Genomic DNA, 23,439 nt, shown 5'->3' on the forward strand with positions numbered 1-23,439 from the left:
TTTGAGTTTTACTGGCTTTCAAGTTTATGGAAGAAGAGCACATGCAGTCACCATCCCCAGCTCATGCTCTTTCCTGTTGATGTCCAAGGCTGGAGGAGGGCAGTGAGAAAGGCTGCAAGTCTTCCAGGGACTACCACATCAAAGGAACTAGACTGCAGCCATGAAGGATAGAGTGAGATAAGACTTGAGCAACTGCTGAAGGCAGATTTTGTGCAAAGCTCAAAGCACAAAGGCAGCAGGACAAGCTAGGATGGGAGTGGTGGGGTTTCATGTCATTGCAGTGTTGAGTGCAGTTGGGACCTGACACTCCTTTAGGGGGAACCACAACTGGAAGAGCACTTGGGCTCCTGCCCAGCAAGGAAAACTCTGAGGGCTCTGGGCTCAGCACAGTATTTAGGTGATTACCAAGGGTTATGGCCCACTCCTATTTGGGGAGGCACAGAGGGGGTCAATTTGAGGGTTTGGTTGAGGGGCAGACCTGGTGAGGCCTTAAGACCCAGGGCTGAGAACCTATACCTGAGCAGATAAAAGGATAAGAAAAGGAAGAGCCTGTGGCTCAAAGGAGTAGGGTGCCAGCCTCATAAGCTGTAGGTGGCAGGTTCAAACCCAATCCCCGCCAAAAACTGCAAAAAAAAAAAAAAAAAAAAACAGAACAAGCAGGCTGTGTCATGTGACAATTTGGGAGGCCACCAATACTCCACCTTGTATGGCCTGACCTTATAATAACAAAAACAAGAAAGTAGCCTATGTGCCCGACAACCCTATTCTAATCACTTTATGGGTAGTAATTCATTTAATACAATTCTATAGAGCACATACTATTATTATCCCTATTTTAATATGAGACAAAAGGCACAGAGAGAGCTCAAGACCACTCAGGTGATAAGTGGTGAAGCCAAGATTTGAACTGCAGTGATTAGGGTCCAAGAGTCTGTGCTTGTGAATTCTCAAGATTTTTATCTTGAGTTTTCCAAGTTGGAAATGAATTTAAAAATACTGTACTGGAAAGCTGGGCATGGTGGAGGCGGGGGGAGAAATCATCGCTTGAGTCCAGGAGCTCAAGACCAGCCTGGGCAACATAGTGAGACCTTGTCTTAAAAAAAAAAAAAAATACTGGGAGAGCCAATTATGCTTAAAAGGTACTAGCTTACCGCCTCTTTTGAGTTTTAAGGTGAAAGTGGCCCAAGAGGACCTCTATGATAGAATGATCGTGATAGTTGATGTCTGAGGCCAGGCCCTTTACACGAATGGCCTCCTTTAAGTAAACATGTCCACTTTTTTTTTTTTTGCAGTTTTTCACCGGGCTGGGTTTGAACCTGCCACCTCCGTCATATGGGGCCGGCGCACTACTCCTTTGAGCCACAGGCACTGCCCTAAATATGTTCACTTTTCAGATGAGACAATTGAGCCTCAGAGCTGCCCGTGGTTGTCAAGCTAGCATTTAACGACTTGCAGAGTTTGCGCTCTTAACCTCTGGGGCTTGGAGTGTGTTCTGCTGGGAAGCGGGGAGCTAAACCAGCACAGCCCTTGGACCGCCCCTCCAAGTTCTGGTAACTTTCAAACTTCCCTCGCCGCTTTCTCCCGCCTGTGGGTCCGAAGTGTCTCTCGTGACTGGCCCGGATCGCTGCCGTGGTTTCCGATTGGGAGAAGCGTACGCAGCCCCGCCCCTCAACAGACGGACGCAAGCATGGCGGCCTCCGGGGCTGCGGCTACTGACCTAGGTGCGGTAGGCTTCGGGTGCAGGCCTGCAGCTCCAAGATTGCAAGGAGGGAATGCAGGGATAGGGATTGTGGGGTGCAAGAGGTCCTGCAGATATGGGGGTCGGGGGTTGCTTCAGATGGGATCCCTTCAGACTTGGGCCTGGTCCTCTAGCACCGAGGTCCCTTCGAGCGCGGGCCGAGGGCCTATGGGTGCCGGTTTCCTGGGCTCCTTCGCGTCCGGGTGTGGCCGGCCCCTGAGCGCGTTTTCGGCCTCTCACTCGGTCCCTGCATATCCCTAGAGGTGGTCCGGGGCAAGCGCGCCGCCCTCTTTTTCGCGACGGTGGCCATCGTGCTGGGGCTGCCGCTCTGGTGGAAGACCACGGAGACCTACCGGGCCCCTTTGCCTTACTCCCAGATCAGTGGCCTGAATGCCCTGCAGGTGAGATCGCGGTGGAGGAGGGTCAGGGGACAGCCCATCGGCAAGGTGAGACTCAGCTGATGGCGCTCATGCTCCTTCCCACAGCTTCGGCTCATGGTGCCTGTCACTGTCGTGTTTACCCGGGAGTCAGTGCCACTAGACAACCAGGAGAAGTTGCCCTTCACCGTTGTGCATGAGAGGGAGATTCCTCTAAAGTGTGAGTTCCTGAGGGAGGTCAGGGCTGCCTTTCTGGTCTGAACTCAGTCCAGGGATGAGTTGGGTAGGATGAGTGTGGGTGTACCATCACGGTAGTTAAAAACTTACTATTAAAGACCTCTCTGAAAGAACAGTGTGTTTTGTTAGAAAAAAGCTAGTTTTAAATTCAGTGTCTGTCTTTAAGGCGGTAATTTTCTTCATATATATTTTATGTTACCTCATCAAAAGTTGTCGATGTCCATAAGAGTATAGAGGAGGAAGTGGGATGTAGTGGAAAGGACACAGTTTGACATTGAATTGGGGACTTGTAAAAGGTGAAAGATTTATATGATCTCAAGAGAAACTAGAGTATAACTTGGATTTGTGTATAGGCCCTATTCAATTTAACATTAAACACTTAACTAAGCATTAGGCACTTAAGTAGAGGAATTTGGTAATGAATAAGAAATTAGTAGTGTGTTGTTTTTTTTTTTTTGTAGAGACAGAGTTTCACTTTATTGCCCTCGGTAGAGTGCTGTGGCTTCACACAGCTCACAGCAACCTCCAACTCCTGGGCTTAGGTGATTCTGCTGCCTCAGCCTCCTGAGTAGCTGGGACTACAGGCGCCCGCCACATCGCCTGGCTGTTTTTTTTGTTGCAGTTTGGCTGGGGCTGGGTTTGAACCCGCCACCCTCGGTATATGGGGCTGGCGCCCTGCTCACTGAGCCACAGGTGCCACCCTATTTTTGCTTTATTTATTTTTTATTTATTTATTTTTTTTGTAGAGACACAGTCTCACTTTATGGCCCTCGGTAGAGTGCCGTGGCATCACATAGCTCACAGCAACCTCCAACTCCTAGGCTTCAGCTATTCTCTTGCCTCAGGCTCCCGAGTAGCTGGGACTACAGGCGCCCGCCACAACGCCCGGCTATTTTTTGGTTGCAGTTCAGCAGGGGGTGGGTTTGAACCCGCCACCCTAGGTATATGGGGGCCGGCGCCTTACCGACTGAGCCACAGGCGCCGCCCGAAATTAGTAGTGTTTTTAAGAAGGGGAGAAAGACACTTAAATAAAATAATGACAGTGAGAGTATACAAGAAAGAGGGATTCCACTTAAGAAGGAGCATTTAACTGTGTGGGCGGAAAGAAAGACAGAGAAGGTTTTGAGGTATGTAATTTTTAAGTTGGATTTTTAAAGGATATTTAGGAACTCAGGTTAGATGGGAAGAGGAGAGGGGGAATCTCAGGCAGGGTGAATAGCGCGAACCAGTAGTAAAGACAGCTAATAGTTGCAGTGAGCTATGATTGTGTCACTGCACTCCAGCCTATGTGACAGAGTGAGAACCTATCTGTAAAAAAATCAATCAATCAATCCAGGCCTGACTGATTCCAGTGTGGGAGCTTTTATTTTTTTATCATTACTATTTTTTGTAGAGATGAGGTCTTGCTATGTTGCCCAGGCTACTCTTGAACTCCTGGCCTCAAGTGATCTTCTTGCCTCAGCTTCCTAAAGTGCTGGGATTACAGGTGCGAGCTGCAGTGTGCAAGCTATTAACCAACAAACTATACTCCTATATAAAAGCATGGAGGGGTAAATCAGCATGTTGGGGGACCTATGAATAGTTTTACTTTACTTTAATGTGAAATGAAAGACTGGGAATGATTGAGAGGTGAGCTGAGTCCAGATTATTAACTGCCTGCACACCATTTACTTTCTAGATATTTCATCTTGGTCAATACATTTTACAAAAAGATGTATTTCATATGGTTCAGCTTAATGTACACACATATACTTTTTGTTTTTCTAAACAAAAATTTGAACATCCCTCATGTGTTTGTTTAAAATTTGATTATTTTCAATTAATTATGGACTTATGTTTGATAACATAGTATTCAATAATACAGGCATACTGTAGAGTAATATAGTGAAGTCACCAAGAGTATGGAATTTGGTGTCAGAGAGCTGGACTTAGGCCTTGTTCTGCTACTTTTTTGTGTGAATTTGGGTAAGGTTGTTCACTTATCTAAATCTTGGTTTCCTTATCTGTTAGATGAGAATAGTGATAAGGTTGTTAATTTATTCAACAAATGTTTATTGGATACCTATGTCAGATATGGTTCTAGTTGCTGGAGATATAGTGTGAACAAAAAAGAGAAGAACAGACAATAAAAAAAGATAAATGAGGGTGGCGCCTGTGGCTCAGTGAGTAGGGTGCTGGCCCCATATATCAAGAGTGGCGGGTTCAAACCCAGCCCTGGCCAAACAACAACAACAACAAAAAATAGCCGGGCATTGTGGCAGGCGCCTGTAGTCCCAGCTACTCAGGAGGCTGAGGCAAGAGAATCACCTAAGCCCAAGAACTGGAGGTTGCTGTGAACTGTGATGCCACGGCACTCTACCAAGGGCAATAAAGTAAGACTCTGTCTCAAAAAAAATAAAATAAAAATAAATGAGTCAAATGTATGTTACATGGTGTCAGAAGGCTGGGTGCAGTGGCTCACACTGCACTTTTGGAGGCCGAAATGATCACTTGAGGCCAGGATTTCCATACCAGCCTGAGCACGACCAAGACCCCTATCTCTACAAAAAAATAGAAAAATGACCCAGGTGTGATGATGTGTGCCTGTAGTCCCAGCTATTCAAGAGGCAGAGGCAGGAGGATTGCTCAAGCCCAGGAATTGGAGGTTACAGTGAGCTATGTTGACACCACTGCATTCTAACCCTGTTGACTGAGGAAGAACCTGTCTCAAAAAAAAGATGATAGAAGAAAAATAAAGCAGAATGGGGGGTAGGGAGTTTTCTTGGGGAGTAGGAAGTGATTGCAATTTTATATAAGGTGGCCAAGGAAGGCCTCCTTGAAAAGACCTAAAAAAGGGGAGAGAATAAATTGTGCAGATATGAGGCAGGAGAGAAGAGCATCTTAGCAGAGGGAAAAGCAGTCTGAGGTAGGAACAGATGTAGTACCTTTCAGGAGCAGTGAGAATCTCATTGTGGATTAACTGGGATGTATGAAGGAGATAGAGGAAATGAAATAAAACCAGAGCAGTAGAGGGGGTCTGGATCACACAGGGCCTGGTAGGTCAGTATGAGAATTTTGGCTTTCATTCTAGATGAGAAAGGAAGCCCTTGAAAGTTTTTTTTTTTCTGTTTTTTTTTTAAGAGACACAGTCTCATTATGTTGCCCTCAGTAGAGTGCCCTGGTGTCACAGTGCACAGCAACCTCCAGCTCTTGGGCTTAGGCAATTCTCTTGCCTCAGCCTCCCGAGTAGCTGGGACAACAGGCGCCTGCCACAACGTCTAGCTATTTTGAAGCCCTTGAAAGTTTTTTTTTTTTCTGTTTTTTTTAAGAGACACAGTCTCATTATGTTGCCCTCAGTAGAGTGCCCTGGTGTCACAGTGCACAGCAACCTCCAGCTCTTGGGCTTAGGCAATTCTCTTGCCTCAGCCTCCCGAGTAGCTGGGACAACAGGCGCCTGCCACAACGTCTAGCTATTTTTTTGTTGCAGTTTGGCTGGGGCTGGGCCCGAACCCGCCACCCTCAGTATATGGGACTGGCACCCCACTCACTGAGCCACAGGCACCACCCCCATTGAAAGTTTTTGTGGGTTTTTTTCTTTTTTTGAGACAGTCTCACTTTATCGTCCTCCGTAGAGAACTGTGGTGTCACAGCTCACAGCAACCTCCAACTCCTGGGCTTAGGCGATTCTCTTGCCTCAGCCTCCCAATAGCTGGGACTACAGGTGCCCACCACAATGCTCAGCTATTTTTTTGTTGCAGTTTGACTGGGGCTGGGTTCGAACCCGCCACCCTCCGTATATGGGGTGGCCCCCTACCCACTGAGCCACAGGCACCCCCTGTGGTTTGTTTTTTAAACATGACTACCATTATCTCACAAGTTAGCAATAATTTCTTTATTTTTTATTTTTATTTTTATTTTTTGTAGAGACAGAGTCTCACTTTACCACCTTCGGTAGAGTGCCATGATGTCACAGGACTCACAGCAACCTCTAGCTCTTGGGCTTCAGCAATTCTCCTGCCTCAGCCTCCCGAGCAGCTGGGACTACAGGCACCCGCACAACGCCCGGCTATTTTTTGGTTGCAGTTTGGCCGGGGCTGGGTTTGAACCCACCACCCTCGGTATATGGGGCCGACGCCCTACTCACTGAGCCACAGGCGCCACCCAGCAATAATTTCTTAATATCATCTAATTCTCAGTCTATATTTAGATCTCCCCAATTATCTCAAAGGTGTCCTTTCACAGTTGGTTTATTCTAATCTGGATCAACTATTGCATTTGGTTAAGGCTCTTTTAATGTACATGAGCTCCCTCACCCTACCCCCATACACTTCTTTTCATACCATCAATTTGTTGGAGAAACCAGGTCATTTGTTTTATAGAGCATCTTTTTTTTTTTTTTTTTTTTTTTTGTGGTTTTTGGCCAGAGCTGGGTTTGAACCCGCCACCTCTGGCATATGGGACCGGCACCCTACTCCTTGAGCCACAGGCGCCGCCCTCATGTTTTATAGCACACCTTACATTTGGGATTTGGCAAATTTCTTTTTTTTTTTTTTTTTTTTGTAGAGACAGAGTCTCACCCTATGGCCCTCAGTAGAGTGCCGTGGCGTCACACAGCTCACAGCAACCTCCAACTCCTGGGCTCAAGCGATTCTCTTGCCTCAGCCTCCCGAGTAGCTGGGACTACAGGCACCCACCACAACGCCCAGCTATTTTTTGGTTGCAGTTTGGCCGGGGCCGGGTTTGAACCCGCCACCCTCGGTATATGGGGCCGGCACCTTACCGACTGAGCCACAGGTGCCGCCCGGCAAATTTCTTTCAGATACTTTATTTTTATTTTTATTATTTTTTGAGACAGAGTCTCAAGCCGTTGCGCTGGGTAGAGTACCATGGCGTCATAGCTCATAACAATCTCCAACTCTTGGGCTCAAGCTATCCTCTTTTTTTTTTCTTTTTTTGAGACAGTCTCACTTTGTCACCGTTGGTAGCGTGCCATGGCGTCATAGCTCACAGCAACCTCAAACTCCTGGGCTTAAGTGATTCTTTTGCCTCAACCTCCCAAGTAGCTGGGACTACAGGCACCCACCACAACACCCGCCTATTTTTCGAGATGGATCTCACTCTGGCTCAGGCTGGTTTCAAACCTGTGAGCTCAGGCAGTCCACCTGCCTTGGTCTCCCAAGTGCTGGGATTACAGGTGTGAGCCACCTCGCCCAGCTCAAGTTAGCTTCTTGCCTCAGTTTTTCTATTTTTAGTAGAGACAGGTCTTGCTTTTGTTCAGGCTGGTCTTGAACTTGTGAGCTCAAGCAATCCACCTGCCTCGGCTTCCCAGAGTGCTAGGATTACAGACATGAGCCACTGCACCCAGCCTGCTTCCACATAGTTTAACTTAACTCCTCTAGTATTCTTTTTTTTTTTTTTTTCAAATAATACTGATATTTTCTTTCCTTTTTTATTTTATTTTTTTCAGTTTTGTCCGGGGCTGGGTTTGAACCCGCCACCTCCAGCATATGGGGCCGGCGCCCTACCCCTTTGAGCCATCGGCGCCACCCTAGCATTCATATTCATTTTATTTATAATAAAATGGCAGTTAAACCTAGAGATTTGATTAAAGCCAAGTTTACTTTTTAGGCAAGAATACTTTATAGGTGGTGCAATATACTACCTATTGTATTATATCATGAAGCATGTAATGACTGGGTTTCCACTTTGATGCAAAGATTATTTAGTGAGTTCAGATATTGTCAGCCTCTCTCTCAGGGTCCCCCGCACTTCTCACCTGATGGTTTTAGCATCTATCTGATGCTAACATCCATTTTATTAGGAATTTAAAAATGGTGATTTTTAAAAATTCTGTTATTTCTTCTACTTGGAAGAAATATATGATCTGACATTCCTCTCTAAAGAGGAACTTTCCCAGTGTATTTTTAGATTTAGCTTGTCAAGTTTCAGAGGGCAAAAAATTCTCTTTGAGACTGCTTTATGTGTAGAGATTAACTTAGGGGAGAATCGACATCGTTTTAATATTAGTCTTAGTCTTTCCACCTAGGAGCCTTGTATGTTTTTCCCATTTTATTTAGATCTTCTTTTATGTCCTTCAGTAAAGTCCTGAGTTTTCTTGTTTTATACATTTATTCCTGGGTATTTTTATGGATTTTTAAAAAAATGATTACTTTCTGGGCAGTGCCTGTGGCTCACAGAGTAGGGCACCGGCCTCATATACCGGGGGTTGTGGGTTCAAGCCCCGCCCCAGCCAAAACTGCAAAAAAAAAAAAGATTACTTTCCTTTTTTTTTTTTTTGTTTGGTTTTTGGCCAGGGCTAGGTTTGAACCTGCCACCTCTGGCATATGGGACCGGCGCCCTACTCCTTGAGCCACAGGCACCGCCCAAAAAAGATTACTTTCCTAATTGAATGTTGCTGGTATTTATTTAGCTGCTGAGTGTTATGTATTCTTTTTTTTTTTTTTTTTTTTGAGACAGAGTCTCACTATGTCACCTTGGGTAGAGTGCCATGATGTCACAGCTCAAAGCAACCTCAGACTCTGGAGCTTCAGCAGTTCTCTTGCCTCAGCCTCCCAAGTAGCCGGGACTATGGGCGCCTGCCACAACGCCCGGCTGTGTTTTTTATTGCTGTTGTCCTTGTTGTTTTAGCAGGTCCAGGCCGGGTTTGAACCCACCAGCCCTAGTGTATGTGGCTGGCGCCCTACCCACTGAGCTATGGGTGCCGCCCTTGTCCATTCTTACATCTAGTCATCTTATTAAACTGTTACTAGTTCTAATAGTTTTTCAGGTGGTTTTCTTTCAGTTTCTTAGAAAAAATTATACTACTTTAAAAGTGGCCATATTTTTCTCTTTCTTTCAAATATTTATAAGTTTTATTTCTCTTTCTTCACTTGTATTGGTTAGGAGCTTCAGAAAGGACAGTGCTGAATAACAATGAGAATAACACGGGAGGTGCCTGTGGCTCAAGGAGTAGGACGCCAGTCCCATATGCCGGAGGTGGCGGGTTCAAACCCAGCCCCGGCCAAAAACCACACAAAAAAGCAAAAAACAATGAGAATAACAGAGGAGAAAGCAGGCATCTTTGTTTTTTACTAGCTTTAATGGAGTTGTGCTTAGTGTTTGGCCATTCAGTGTGTGTTTTGTTTTTTTAATCAGGCATATTCATTGAGTTTAATTATTTTGGGGCAACGATTGAAATGACAATATGGTTTTTCTCCTTTCATCCATTAATGTAATGAATATTGAAGTACAATTCCCAGTGGGAAGATACTTCAGGCTGAAGGACAAGTATCTGTGCAGGTGGAGGCAAGAGATGGGGCAGATGGGTGTCATGTGTTTGATATCATCTGGGCAGAAATCCTTAGAGTTGGCTGTGGCTTTTTGGTCTTTCTCTGTAAATGACCATCTGTTGTCCTCAAACTCTGGATAGTGTTAGTACTAGGAAGGTGGGTGGAAGTCTGACACTTGCTTTTCTCATCACGCTGCTTCCTTTCCCTCCTAGACAAAATGAAAATCAAATGTCGTTTCCAGAAGGCCTATCGGAGAGCTTTGGGTCATGAGGAGGAAGCCCTGTCATTGGGCACTGTGCAAGGTATGGGAAGGGGTGAACACACCATTTGGATAAGAAGTCCTCTTTTTCCTTCTGATCACTGAGTGTGTAGTTTCCATACTTTGTCTTACCTAAAACCTCTCTGGGAAACCTGGGAATGAGGTACTGTGGGTTTCAGCCTGGGCCACTGAGGGCCAAAGAGGGTCAGCTGAGTGTGAGTGGTGGGGTGGTTTAGGCACTCAGTGGTGGCCAAGGGGAGATGGTGTTTTGTTCCTGATGTACCACTTGCTCTTGTCCCCAGAGGCAGAAGCCATGTTATCTGAGCCCCAGGAACAAGCGGAGGGCTCCCTGACTGTGTATGTGATCTCTGAACACTCCTCACTTCTTCCCCAGGTAGGGTTAGCAGAGAGGCTGCGGCGGCCTTACCTTATCCTTTCCGCATATCCTCTCCTGGGTCATCTCCTTGCAATATTATTACCTATTTCTTCCATTCACTACAGAAAACTCTCCAAATCTTTAGAAAAAAAAAATACTAATGGAGGTTTTTTTTTTTTTTTTTTTTTTGTGGTTTTTGGCCGGGGCTGGGTTTGAACCCACCACCTCCAGCATATGGGACCAGTGCCCTACTCCTTGAGCCACAGGCACCGCCAACTAATGGAGATTTATTTGTTGACTTTGGGTCTTTCTAGATCCAAGACTTAGATATGGTTAAAGTGCCAATGACCATTTAAAGTGGAAGAAAGGGCTCGGTGCCTGTAGCTCAGTGGCTAAGGAACCAGCCACATAGACCAGAGCTAGTGGGTTTGAACCCAACTCGGGCCTGCCAAACAACAATGACAACTACAACCAAAAAAATAGCTGGGTATTGTAGTTGGCGCCTGTAGTCCCAGCTACTTGGGAGGCTGAGGCAAGAGAATCGCTTAAGCCCAAGAGTTTGAGGTTGCTGTGAGCTGTGACACCATGGCACTCTACTGAGGGTGACATAGTAAGACTGTCTCAAAAAAACAAAACAAAATAAAATAAAGTGGAAAAAAGTAGTGGGATTCTAAAAAAGAAGCTGGTTTGGGTGGCGCCTGTGGCTCAAAGGAGTGGGGTGCCGGCCCCATATGCCGGAGGTGGTGGGTTCAGAGCCAGCCCCGGCCAAAAACTGCAAAAAAAAAAAAGAAGCTGGTTTGAATGAGTTGTGAAATCTTGCAAATCCTCCTTACTCCTTTCTTCTCTGGTCTCAACTTTTTCTTAAAGCATTCAGTGTTCCTTATTCCAATTTTATTCTCCCTTTGGTTCTGTCACAGGTGACACATTAACTTGTTATGAGCAGAAGGTTAAGTGGGAGATATACCATATGTCATTTTCTTTTAAAACTTAGAATATCAATAGCTGGGCGTTGTGGCAGGCGGCTGTAGTCCCAGCTACTTAGGAGGCTGAGACAGGAGAATCGCCTAAGCCCAGGAGTTGGAGGTTGCTGTGAGCTGTGTGACACCATGGCACTCTACCGAGGGCAATAAAGTGAAACTCTGTCTCTACAAAAAAAAAAAAACTTAGAATATCTTTAAGTCTTATAAAAAGATAAAAGGAGGGCGGCACCTGTGTCTCAGTGAGTAGGGTGCCAGCCCCATATGCCGAAGGTGGTGGGTTCAAACCCAGCCCCGGCCAAACTGCAACAACAAAAAAAATAGCCAGGTGTTGTGGCGGGCGCCTGTAGTCCCAGCTGCTCGGGAGGCTGAGGCAAGAGAATCGTGTAAGCCCAAGAGTTAGAGGTTGCTGTGAGCCATGTGACGCCACGGCACTCTACCCAAGGGCGGTACAGTGAGACTCTGTCTCTACAAAAAAAAGATAAAAGGAAATTTTAAAAAGTGTATTAATTATTATGGGTACATAATACTTGTATTAATATGTATTCCTAGGGTACACATGATGTTTTGGAACTGGTATACAATGTGTATTAATAAAGTCAGGGTAATTGGTACACAGTCATCTCGGGTATTTACTATTTCTTTATGTTAGGAGCATTCTCATTCCACTATTTTAGTTATTTTAAAGTATACCCCCAGGAGTCTTCAAACTTTTTAAACAGAGGGCCAGTTCACTGTCCCTCAGTGAACTATAGTGACTATAGTTTAAAAAAAAAACAACTATGAACAAATTCCTGTGCACACTGCACATATCTTATTTTGAAGTAAAAAAACAAAATGGGAACAAATACAATCACACCGCCTCATGTGGCCCGCAGGCCACAGTTTGAGGACCCCTGCAACTTGTTGTTCATTATAGTTCCTTTTTTGTGCTGTCAAATATTGTTCATTCTGTCTATATAACTATATTATTGGACTCATTAACCATCCCATTTTAACCACCACCACCTCCACTACCCTTCCCATCCTCTAAAAGGAAATTTTTTTTTTTTTTTTTTGAGACAGTCTCAAGCTGTCTCCCTGGGTAGAGTGCCATGATGTCACAGCTCACAGTAACCTCAAACTCTTGGGCTTAAGCGATTCTCTTGCCTCAGCCTCCTAAGTAGCTGGGACTACAGGTACCTGCCACAATGCTTGGCTTTGTTGTTGTTGTTCTTGTTGTTGCAGTTGTCAAGTTGTCATTGTTGTTTTAGCTGGCCCTGGTCAGCCTGAGTGTGTGTGGCCAGCATCCTACCCACTGAGATACGGGTGTCGCCTAAAAGGAAATTTTAATGACCATCCATGTATCCACTCTCAGCTTATATATTGTTGGCATCCTGTGTATCTGCATGGTTATACTCCCTTTTAGCCCACAGTGACCATATTTTGTGTGTATGATTTCTTGCTTTTTAAACAAGTTTTATCTCATATATTATATCTCTATAAACAATATATTTAATTTTACATATTTTAAAATTTATATCAATGTTATAATCCAATACAGGTTCTTCTGCAACTTTTCTTGTGTTCAACAATTACATTTGAGAGAGTCATCCATGATAATACGTTTGATTGAATCTGTGTTTTGTTATATAAACGTGCATATAATTTATACATTCTGTTGCTGGTGGACATTTGGATTATTTCCAGTTTTTTACTGTTAGGAATAATGCTGTTGTGAACATTCTTGTACTTGCCTGTTTGCTGTGTGTCATTTTCTTTCTTTCTTTTTGTTTTTTTGAGACAGAGTCTCAAGCTGTCGCCCTGAGTAGAGTGCTGTAGCATCAAAGCTCACAGCAACCTCCAACTCCTGGGCTCAAACGAGTCTCCTGCCTCTGCCTCCCAAGTAGCTGGCACTACAGGCGCCCACCACAATGCTTGGCTATTTTTTGCTTGCAGCCGTCATTGTTGTTTGGCGGGCCCAGGCTGGATTCGAACCCACTAGCTCAGGTGTATGTGCTTGGCACTTTAGCCACTTGAGTCACAGGCGCCAAGCCCTGTGTGTCATTTTCTTTTTTTTTTTTTTTTTTGTAGAGACAGAGTCTCACTTTATGGCCCTCGGTAGAGTGCCGTGGCATCACACAGCTCACAGCAACCTCCAACTCCTGGGCTTAAGCGATTCTCTTGCTTCAGCCTCCCGAGTAGCTGGGACTACAGGCGCCCGCCACAACGCCCAGCTATTTTTTGGTTGCAGTTCAGCCAGGGCCGGGTTTGAACCCGCCACCCTCGGTATATGGGGCCGGCGCCTTACCGACTGAGCCACAGGCGCTGCCCCCATTTTCTTATATCAAACTTTCCAGTTTGTTTATTCTGCTTTTCTTGTTCAGCGTGCCATCTCTTAGTTTCCATTTCACCAGCCCCTGAAGATTTAGATGCTGCATGGACCTCTGTCTAGGAAAGAAAGGGAAATGAAAATGAATGCAGACTTTCACATATACTCCTAGCTCAGAAATTCTGAGTTAATAGATCACTGTGAATCTAAAGAGAGGTGCCAGCCTGTTGGTCAGTGGCAAAAGGCCACATTCTCAAAGACAGGAGCCAGAATGCTTTTTGGCTTTCTTTCTTGAGCCTGGTATTCTGTCCCTCGCTCACCCCCACAGGACATGATAAGCTACATTGGGCCCAAGAGGACAGCAGTTGTGCGGGGCATGATGCATCGGGAGGCCTTTAACATCATTGGTCGCCGCATAATCCAAGTAGCCCAGGCCATGTCTTTGACTGAGGATGTGCTTGCTGCTGCTCTGGCTGACCATCTTCCAGAGGACAAGTGGAGCTCTGACAAGAGGCGGCCTCTCAAGTCCAGCTTGGGTAGGGTACCAGGCTTTGCCTTAGGAAGATAGAGGAAATGAGTTACGTGGGGCAGGAGGGGAATCTGCTTGCAAAATCCTTACTCCTTTCTTTGATCTCAACTTTTTCTTAAAGCATTCAGTGTTCCCCATCCCAGTTTTATTCTCTCTTTGGTTTCATGGTGGCAACCAGTCCCATTCTAGAGGAGAAACAAGTTCAGCTCAGCCAGGGGCACGGGCTGCCCCTCTTTGTTGATCCACAGGAGCTGCTGACTTTCCTGTTTCTGTAGGCTACGAGATCACCTTCAGTTTACTCAACCCAGACCCCAAATCCCATGACGTCCACTGGGACATCGAGGGGGCTGTCCGGCGCTATGTGCAGCCCTTCCTGAATGCCCTCAGTGTTGCTGGCAACTTCTCTGTGGACTCTCAGGTGAGACTGGGAGCAAGTTGAGGAGTCCTTTTCAAAGACCACATGTATGTAGCGTTTACAAATACAGTCTGTTCTTTCACTTCTTAGAGCTTGTGGATTTGCTAGGAATTTCTTGTGTGTATGTATGTATGTGAGCGTTACAAGAGCAGGTGCTGCGGTGTGTGTGTGTCTGTGTCCATTGAGGGCAAGTCTGTTATCTTTCTTTTCTTTCTTCCTTTTTTTTTTTTTGTAGAGACAAGAGTTTCACTTTATCACCCACGGAAGAGTGCTGTGGCATCACACAGCTCATAGCAACCTCCAACTTGTGGGCTTAGGCGATTCCCTTGCCTCAGCCTCCCGAATAGTTGGGACTACAGGCACCACCCCAATGCCCAGCTATTTTTTTTTGTTGCAGTTTGGCCGGGACCAGGTTTGAACCCGCCACCCTTGGTTTATGGGGCCAGCACCCTGCCCACTGAACCATAGGCACCGCCCCCCTTTGTCTTTCTTTTTCCTCCTCAGCATCCAACTGAGGGAGTTGTGTCAGTATTTGTAAACAAACCAACTTCCTTAAGGCTTCCTCTGAGACCTGTGCTCACTTGTGGCTAGATGTTAATGCCTTCAACCAGACTTAAAGAAAAAAAAATTTTTTTTTTTTTTTTTTGAGACAAAGTCTCACTCTCTATCCTGGGTAGAGTTTATGTGTCAAGTTGCTCACAGCAACTTCAAACTCTTGGGCTCAAGTGATCCTGCTGCCTCAGCCTCCCAAGTAGCTGGGACTGCTAGGCACCCACCAAAATGCCCAGCTAGTTTTTCTATTTTTAGTAGAGATGGGGTCTTGCTCTTGCTCAGAGCTGGTCTCAAACTCCTGAGCTCAGTCTGCATGCCTTGGCCTCCCAGAGTGCTAGGATTACAGGTGTAAGTCACCATGCCAGGCCACGAACTTATTTTTTTAAAAAGCTTCCTAGTCTGACTGTGGTGGCTCACACCGATAATCCTAGCATTCTAGGAGGCTGAGGCAGAAGGATTGCTTGAGCTCAGGAGTTGGAGACCAATCTAAGCAAAAGCAATACTCCATCCATACTAAAAATAAAAAAAAAATTAAAAGCTGGTTGTGGTGGCTCACACCTGTAATCCCAGCGCTCTGGGAGGCTGAGGCGGATGGATCTCCTGAGCTCATGAGTTTGAGACCAGCCTGAGCCATAGCAAGACCCTGTTGCTGTCCACCAGCCCAATCAACGACACAGAGATATCACTGCAGATGGAATGATTTATTAAGGGAAGACTGAGGCTCGCTCAGGCCTACAGCGATTGTATATCTTTATTCACTGTATTATATATCCAAACTCATCAGATAAGAATAAGTAAGAATAAAGAACAAAAGCAGGGCGGCGCCTGTGGCTCAGTCCATAGGGCGCCGGCCCCATATACCGAGGGTGGCGGTTTCAAACTTGGCCCCCCACAAACTGCAAGCAAAAAATAGCCGGGTGTTGTGGCGGGCGCCTATAGTCCCAGCTACTCGGGAGGCTGAGGCAAGAGAATCGCTTAAGCCCAGGAGTTGGAGGTTGCTGTGAGCTGTGTGAGGCCACGGCACTCTACCGAGGGCCATAAAGCAAGACTCTGTCTCTACAAAAAAAAAAAAAAAGAACAAAAGCAGTTATTTTGAGTTCTTTTTCTAGTTGAGACTGCCATAAAAATTTCTCCTCAGCATAAATGTTGCAAAGCACATACACGTCATTTCTAAGTCTGGAGCATTTAACTTAAAGATAAACTACAGGGACACCAGGCTGTCTGTTCTGTTTGCCCACCTCCCTAAAAGGCTAAATGAAACTTCTGTATAATTTGAAGTTAGAGAATGAAGAGCAACAGTTAAGCTCCAGGCAGGTGTTAAATCTCCAGCTAGGACTTGGCGGAGACCTCAGGGATTCCTTTCTCAAGGCCTTTTCAGCAAGCAGGGTAGAATTAACCCCTGTGTCTCTGCTGTTTTAGCAAGCAGGGAAGAATTAACCCCTGAGTCTCGCTTATGGCTGAGAACGGAATTTTCCCGTCTTAGGTTCTCGTGCCACAAGGAGCACATATAAGACAAAGCCACCTTTCTGGGGTGCAAAAACTGTGTACTTTCAAGACGCCATCTCTAAAAATTGTCTGGTATTGTGGCAGGCACCTATAGTCCCAGCTACTGGGGAGGCTGAGGCAAGGGGATCACTTGAGCCCAAGAGTTTGAGGTTGGTGTGAGCTACGAGGCCACAGCACTACTGAGGGTGACAAAGTGAGACTCTGTCTCAAAAAATAAAAAATAAATAGAAAAATTAGTAGGGCATTGTGGTGGATACCTAGAGTCCCAGTTACTTAGGAGGCTGAAGCAGGAGGATTGCTTGAGGTTGCTGTGAGCTAGGCTGATGCCATAACATTCTAGCCTGGGCAACAGAGTGAGACTCTGCCCTCCCCCCCCCCCAAAAAAAAAAAACAAACCAACAACAACGAAAAGAAAAGGCTTCCTGAAATATTACATACAGTAACAACTAAGATGCGAAGAATGTAGCTTTCTGTATCATGCTGTGTCCTTGGAGGGAAAACTTGTGGGAGAAATTTTTATGAGGTAGTGGGAGTAATTGCTTCTGAATAACTGTCTCCATTTGCTCTTGCAGACACTGTATCAAACTGTTCTTTGTTTCCCTCTTTGATTAGACTCTTAGGAAGCCTAGCAGTGGTTTTCAAAGCATGCATTTAGTATATTAACTTTACTTTTGGCTTCACCGTTTGTTTTTTTCTCCTACAAGTATTTTCTCTTAGCACTGATTGTACCTTTATAAGGCACCTCAAAATAACTTCCTCTCTCTTTGCAGATCCTTTACTATGCAATGTTGGGGGTAAACCCCCGCTTTGACCCAGCTTCCTCAAGCTACTACTTGGACATGCACAGCCTCCCTCATGTCATCAACCCGGTGGAGTCCCGACTAGGTGAGTTCCTGAGACTGGGGTCTTTCTGCCAGGCCAGGGAGGGTCCCTGAAGGCTCAGTCTGGGGTTAGAGGCAGGTTATATATAGTGATCCCAGGTTGGGTTGGTTTGAGAGGATGGGGGAGATTTAGGCTCCTTTTTCTTGATGCTCTATTGACTCCATCTTCACACCCATTATATCCACAAGCATTTATTAAACAAGATTCCCTGCACTTTTTACAAACAAATGGCTAGGCTGGGTCTCTCCTTGAAAGCCATCTAGGAAAGATATGATCACACACATAAGAAAGACAACAGCAAAAGTACATGAAGGCAGACTTTGAATTGATAGTTCTGCTGATTGAGGTTGAAGAACCTTGAAACCAGGATTATAGGTTTTCATTTTGGTTATAGAACCTAGGAAGAGTAGGTGTGACCAAGAACTATAAAACAGGCAAGCCAAAATGAGTATCCCATGAACTGTGGAATTTCAGACACCAGAGGAAGGCCAGTGTGTACCAACAGTTATGAGAGGGGTAGCATGTGAGGCAAATTCCTCCTCGGTTCATTCATTCAGCAAACATTGGCTGAGGGACTGCCTTGTGGCAGTGCTGAGTACAGGGATAGAAGGGCAGTTTAGGCAAAGAGAACTATGAGCTTAGATGTAGAAGGGTAAGAGACATAGACATTCAGGAAGCTCAGAGTAGGTTAGTGATTTAGTATGACTGAAATGTGAATGAGTGACCAAAGATGAGTCTGTCAGGGCAGGAAGGTGCCAGATCATAAAAGACTACGGTAAGGAGTTTGACTTTTAGCCTGCTAAGAATGGCCATTGACAGATACTAAGGAGGGAATTAATAGGAGGTCAGATAAAGCTATGTTAACTAATGTGATGAAAATGTGTCAAACGATCTATGAACCAAGTGTATGGTGCCCCACAATCATACTAATGTACACAGCTATGGTTTAATAAAAAAAAAAATAATAATCCCATACTATTTTTATAAAAAAAAAAATTGTCTATAGTAATATGGGTGCATTGTGGCAGTGGCAAAGAGAATTGTCTTTGATAGTCAAGGGGGATCTTTTTAGATGGGGGTAGATTTCAGGGGTTTTTTGGGGCTAAAGACTATATTCCATCTGCGTTGCACATCTCTGGAGAACACCCAGAAGCTCCACACCACAGAAACCCAGGACTGGATTGTATCCCAGTGAATCTCAGTTGGGGAATCTGAGGCCCAGAATGAGTGACCAGCAAGGTAGAGAGAGGCTGACCTAGAATTAAAGTCTGTGTCCAACATGTTCTGCCTTCTATTGTCTTTATGTCACAGGATCCAGTGCTGCCTCCCTGTACCCTGTGCTCAACTTTTTACTCTACGTGCCTGAGCTTGCCCACTCCCCCCTGTACATTCAAGACAAGGATGGGGTTCCAGTGGCTACCAACGCCTTCCACAGTCCCCGCTGGGGTGGCATTATGGTAATAGTCACACTATGCAGACCCCAGAGCCCAGCTTCTGGGACAGACAGATGTTCCCTGAAAATGTTGCATCTGTTTTTCTTCTGGAGTCCTCCATGGCCTAGCCTGTGGGAGGGGCAGGCGCCAGGGAGGTGAGGGGAGGTGAACACACAGACCCCTCTTCTGCCAGTCCCACTCTTTTTTATTTCTGTGAATGTTTTCTACTCTTTGACCCTTTTGCACTTAACCAGTGCACTTAGTTAAGACTATTCTGTGAGAATTGAGCACGGTGGCTCATGCCTGTAATCCTAGCACTCTAGGATGCTGGGATGGGTGGATTGCTTGATCTCAGGAGTTCGAGATGAACCTGAGCAAAAGAAGACCCCATCTCTTCTAAAATAGAGAAAGTAGCCCAGTGTTGTGGGCTAGTCCTAGCTACTTGACAGGCTGTAGTCCTAGCTACTTAGGAGGCTGAGGCAGGAGGATAGCTTGAGCCCAAGAGTTTGAGGTTGCTGCAAGCTATGATCATGCCACGGCACTATTCAGGGTAACAGAGTGAGAATCTGTCTTTAAAAAAAAAAATTACTGTTTTGTGTCCATCTTAGATCTTATCCTTATTTGTAGGAGTCTTGCAAGGTCAGGAACCTTATCTCCCCTGTTAGACTGGTGTTTTTTTATGGGTGGAACTTTACAAAGGAATTTTTTTTTTTTTTTTTTTGAGACAGAGTCTCACTTTATCACCCTCGGTAGAGTGTCGTGGTGTCGTAGCTCATAGCAACTTCATACTCCTGGACTCAAGCAATTCTCTTGCCTCTGCCTCCCAGAGTGCTAGGATTATAGGCATGAGCCACCATGCCCAGCTACAGTGGGATTTCTTTTTTTTTTTTGTAGAAACAGAGTCTCACTTTATGGCCCTCGGTAGAGTGCCATGGCATCACACAGCTCACAGCAACCTCCAACTCCTGGGCTTAAGCGATTCTCTTGCCTCAGCCTCCCGAGTAGCTGGGACTACAGGCGCTCGCCACAACGCCCGGCTATTTTTTGGTTGCAGTTGAGCCAGGGCTGGGTTTGAACCCGCCACCCTTGGTATATGGGGCCGGCGCCTTACCGACTGAGCCACAGGCGCCACCTGGGATTTTTTTTTAAAAAGTCTGATTTAAAGGACTTTTAATGGGGTAATTGGGATAATTTATTTAAATCTCTAACTAATAGGTACTCAGAAAAATATTAGCTTTATCACTGGGTTCGCAGTTTTTTTTTTTGTAGAGACAGAGTCTCACTTTATTGCCCTTGGTAGAGTGCCGTGGCATCACACAGTTCACAGCAGCCTCCAACTCCTGGGCTGAAGCGATTCTCTTGCCTCAGCCTCCCGAGTAGCTGGGACTACAGGCACCCGCCACAACGCCCAGCTATTTTTTGGTTTGCAGTTCAGCTGGGGCCGGCTTTGAACTCGCCACCCTCGGTATATGGGGCTGGCGCCTCACCAACTGAGCCACAGGTGCCGCCTCTCAGTTTCTAAAGAGCAGAGAATATGTCAGTGTCTTCCTTTTCTCTCATGGCCTCCATGTATCTAGGGCAGAGCTCTGCACAGTCCTGTTATGATGTTGTGGCAATGTTATTCCTCCTTTTAGGTATATAATGTTGACTCCAAAGTCTATAATGGCTCAGAGCTGCCAGTGAGAGTTGAGGTGGACATGGTGCGAGTTATGGAAGTGTTCCTGGCTCAGCTGCGGTAAGGTCCTGGGGATCCACTTGGGCGTATGGCCACTGAGAATCTGGCCATAGTGTCCATTGGTTAATAGAGGGAGGTTGCAGAGCAGAATGAAATCTCTCCTGGTCTGGACACTTTGGCTGTGCCAAGAACCCCAGGGAAATCCAGAAAGCTTTCTAAGGATCCCATCATCCTTCTCCTAAGAAGGACTAGTAGCTGACTACTTGTTTTGAGAAAAATAGATCCATGAATGTTAGTTCCATGGGGTATGATTAGAAGTGCCTAGAAGAATAGAGAGGTAAGGATTAAACAAAATTAGTTTTACCAGAAATGTTTTAGCCATGGAAGCTTTTTTCCAACAAGATCTTGGAAGTCTAATATAAAAATAGGTGAAAACAGAAACATTCTGGTTGAAGCAGGGTTCAGGACTTTGGATTGTTTAGTATTATCATTCACCACCTAAGACCCTGAGGGACTTCCTCGCCACCCCTATGGTTCTGGGTGAGATTGAAAATCACTGGCTTAGGACAAATATTATAGGAATCTTAGCCATCATATCCCACCTTCTTGTTTCAGCCACCTTGATCTTAACTTCAGTGTCCCTACAGGTTGCTCTTTGGGATTGCTCAGCCCCATGTGCCTCCGAAATGCTTGCTTTCAGGGCCTAAGAGTGAAGGGCTAATGACCTGGGAGCTAGATCGGCTGCTTTGGGCTCGGTCAGTGGAGAACCTGGCCACAGCTACCACCACCCTCACCTCCCTGGCCCAGCTTCTGGGCAAGATCGGCAACATTGTCATCAAGGATGATGTGGCATCTGAGGTAAGTGGGTAGGGGATGGATTCTGCAGCCTGGGATTGGAGTTGCTAGGCTGTGATGAAATCAGAGAGCAAGTGAGGTCCAGAGTGCCTTAAGGCACCTCCTTAAGTGCCCCAAGCTGCTTCTATACAGCACTGCTAGCTCCCCAGCAGAGGTCCAAATGAGTTTCATAATCCTTTTAGACTGACCTCCAAATATCCTGGGTGAAGTATAGTAGATGCTCAGCATTCTTCCCACCAATGCCTAGGACTTATTTGTAACTCCTATCTTCTCCCTTTCCTAGGTATACAGGGCTGTAGCTGCAATCCAGAAGGCAGCAGAGGAATTGGCCTCTGGGCACCTTGCATCTGCATTTGTTGCCAGCCAGGAAGCTGTGACATCCTCTGAGCGTGCTTTTTTTGACCCCTCGCTCCTCCACCTCCTTTATTTCCCTGATGACCAGAAGTTTGCCATCTATATCCCACTATTCTTGCCTATGGCTGTGCCCATCCTCCTCTCTCTGATCAAGATCTTCCTGGAGGCCCGAAAGTCCTGGAAAAAGCCTGAGAAGATAGACTGAGCAGGAGAGCATGTCAGTAGGAAGCTTTCCTATCTGACCAAGGTGGGAGGTGTTAGATTGAGAGGCACATCTGTGGAGCTTGCCAGGAATGACTGACTTATCTCTAGCCTCCTCTGTTGGCTCTTCAGCAGCCAAAGTACAACACTCCGGGATGGGTTCATCCTTCCTTTACTTCCCATTCTCCTGGTTCAAGTCCAGACCCTAAAAAAGCATATCATCTGGGTCTCCATATCAGGCTTGAACTTCAAAGCCCCTGCCCATCTACCTTTGGGGCAGGGGCAGGGGCAGCTTGTGCTTTTGCCTGTTTCTCAATATAGCACACTCCTGCACTGAGAGGGAGCATTAGGGGAAAGCCCTGGGTTGGATTCTAGCCTCCCCCCCTCTATATTTGTCTTTTTTTTCAATGTTAAGAGACATGGTCTCACTCTGTTGCCCAGGCTAGAGTGTAGTGGCATGATCATAGCTCACTGCAGCTGAAACCTCTGGTTCAAGTGATCCTCCACCCTCAGGCTGCTGCATAGTGGGGACAACAGGGGCACACCACCACACTGAGCTAACTTAAAAAAAATTTTTTTTTTTTTGTAGAGATTAGATCTATGTTGCCCAGGCTAGTCTTGAACTCCTGGCCTCAAGCAATTCTCCTGCCGTGTCCTCCTAAAGTGCTGGGGTTACAGGCATGAGCCCTGTGATTGGCTCAGCTTCTCTTTTAACCTCTGGGGTAAGAACCCTAGCACTGCTAAAGGGGCTAGGCATAGGTCACCACTGGTACCTGCTACCTTACTTCCCTCTCTCTAGGCTGGCTTTGCCTTTTGGGTACAGCCTGCCTGGATGGAGTCCAGGAGGCAGCAGCTTAGGATCTGGTGTTTGTATGTGTGGCAGAGGTTCTGGAAAGCTCCATATTTGGAATCAAGCAGTCCTGAATTCAAATCCTTGCTTTTGTGCTTATTGTTTGGGGAGCTTTGGATAAACTGCTTAATCTCTGAGCCTCAGTTTTTCATTTGTTCGAATGGCACTGATGATACACTCCTTTACATAAGGGTAGTCGTGAGGATTAAATGTAATAAACATGTGAAAGTGTCTGACATGTATTAGACTGTTAATAAACATTAGATGAATATGAAGTGTGAGCATAACTCATTCTTTCTTCATTCATTTGTAAGTAATAGTTTCCTGGTATCTGTCCTATGCTCACAGGTCCACCTTGCTTCCAGGTGGCCATGTGTCCTTCCTACTTTATCTTGTAGGGCCCTGAAATGGCTAGACACCTGGGCTTTTGTCCGTGGGAATGTCCTGGGTTGCCTAAGACTGTTAGCATCTGCTTCTGTCCTTTTAGCAGGGATTCTGTGAGAGAATAGTTTGTATTAGTGAAAGCTCTGAGATACTAAGTTATTCATCAGATCAAAGAAAGAATGTGTCCCAAGCCCTTTCTGCTGGGAGCATTTTGCTAATTGCTAGGGTACTATCAAGAACAAAATAGGCAAGATCTCTGC

General features: G+C 45.8%; 1 protein-coding gene across 1 annotated transcript; it reads left to right on the top strand.

The window, feature by feature from the left end:
- Positions 1-1,666: 1,666 nt before the first annotated feature.
- On the top strand, positions 1,667-23,071 carry PIGS (phosphatidylinositol glycan anchor biosynthesis class S). Its single transcript, XM_053568277.1, has 12 exons — positions 1,667-1,721; positions 2,000-2,139; positions 2,224-2,335; positions 9,833-9,922; positions 10,182-10,273; positions 13,872-14,079; positions 14,348-14,490; positions 17,316-17,430; positions 18,739-18,884; positions 20,495-20,595; positions 21,183-21,393; positions 21,674-23,071. Exons 1-12 carry the CDS (start codon positions 1,688-1,690, stop codon positions 21,947-21,949), a joined length of 1,668 nt encoding a protein of 555 aa, XP_053424252.1. The 5' UTR covers positions 1,667-1,687; the 3' UTR covers positions 21,950-23,071.
- Positions 23,072-23,439: the final 368 nt, after the last annotated feature.

This window comes from Nycticebus coucang, chromosome 18 (assembly GCF_027406575.1).
Source record: "Nycticebus coucang isolate mNycCou1 chromosome 18, mNycCou1.pri, whole genome shotgun sequence".
In the NCBI taxonomy this organism is placed as follows: domain Eukaryota; kingdom Metazoa; phylum Chordata; class Mammalia; order Primates; family Lorisidae; genus Nycticebus; species Nycticebus coucang.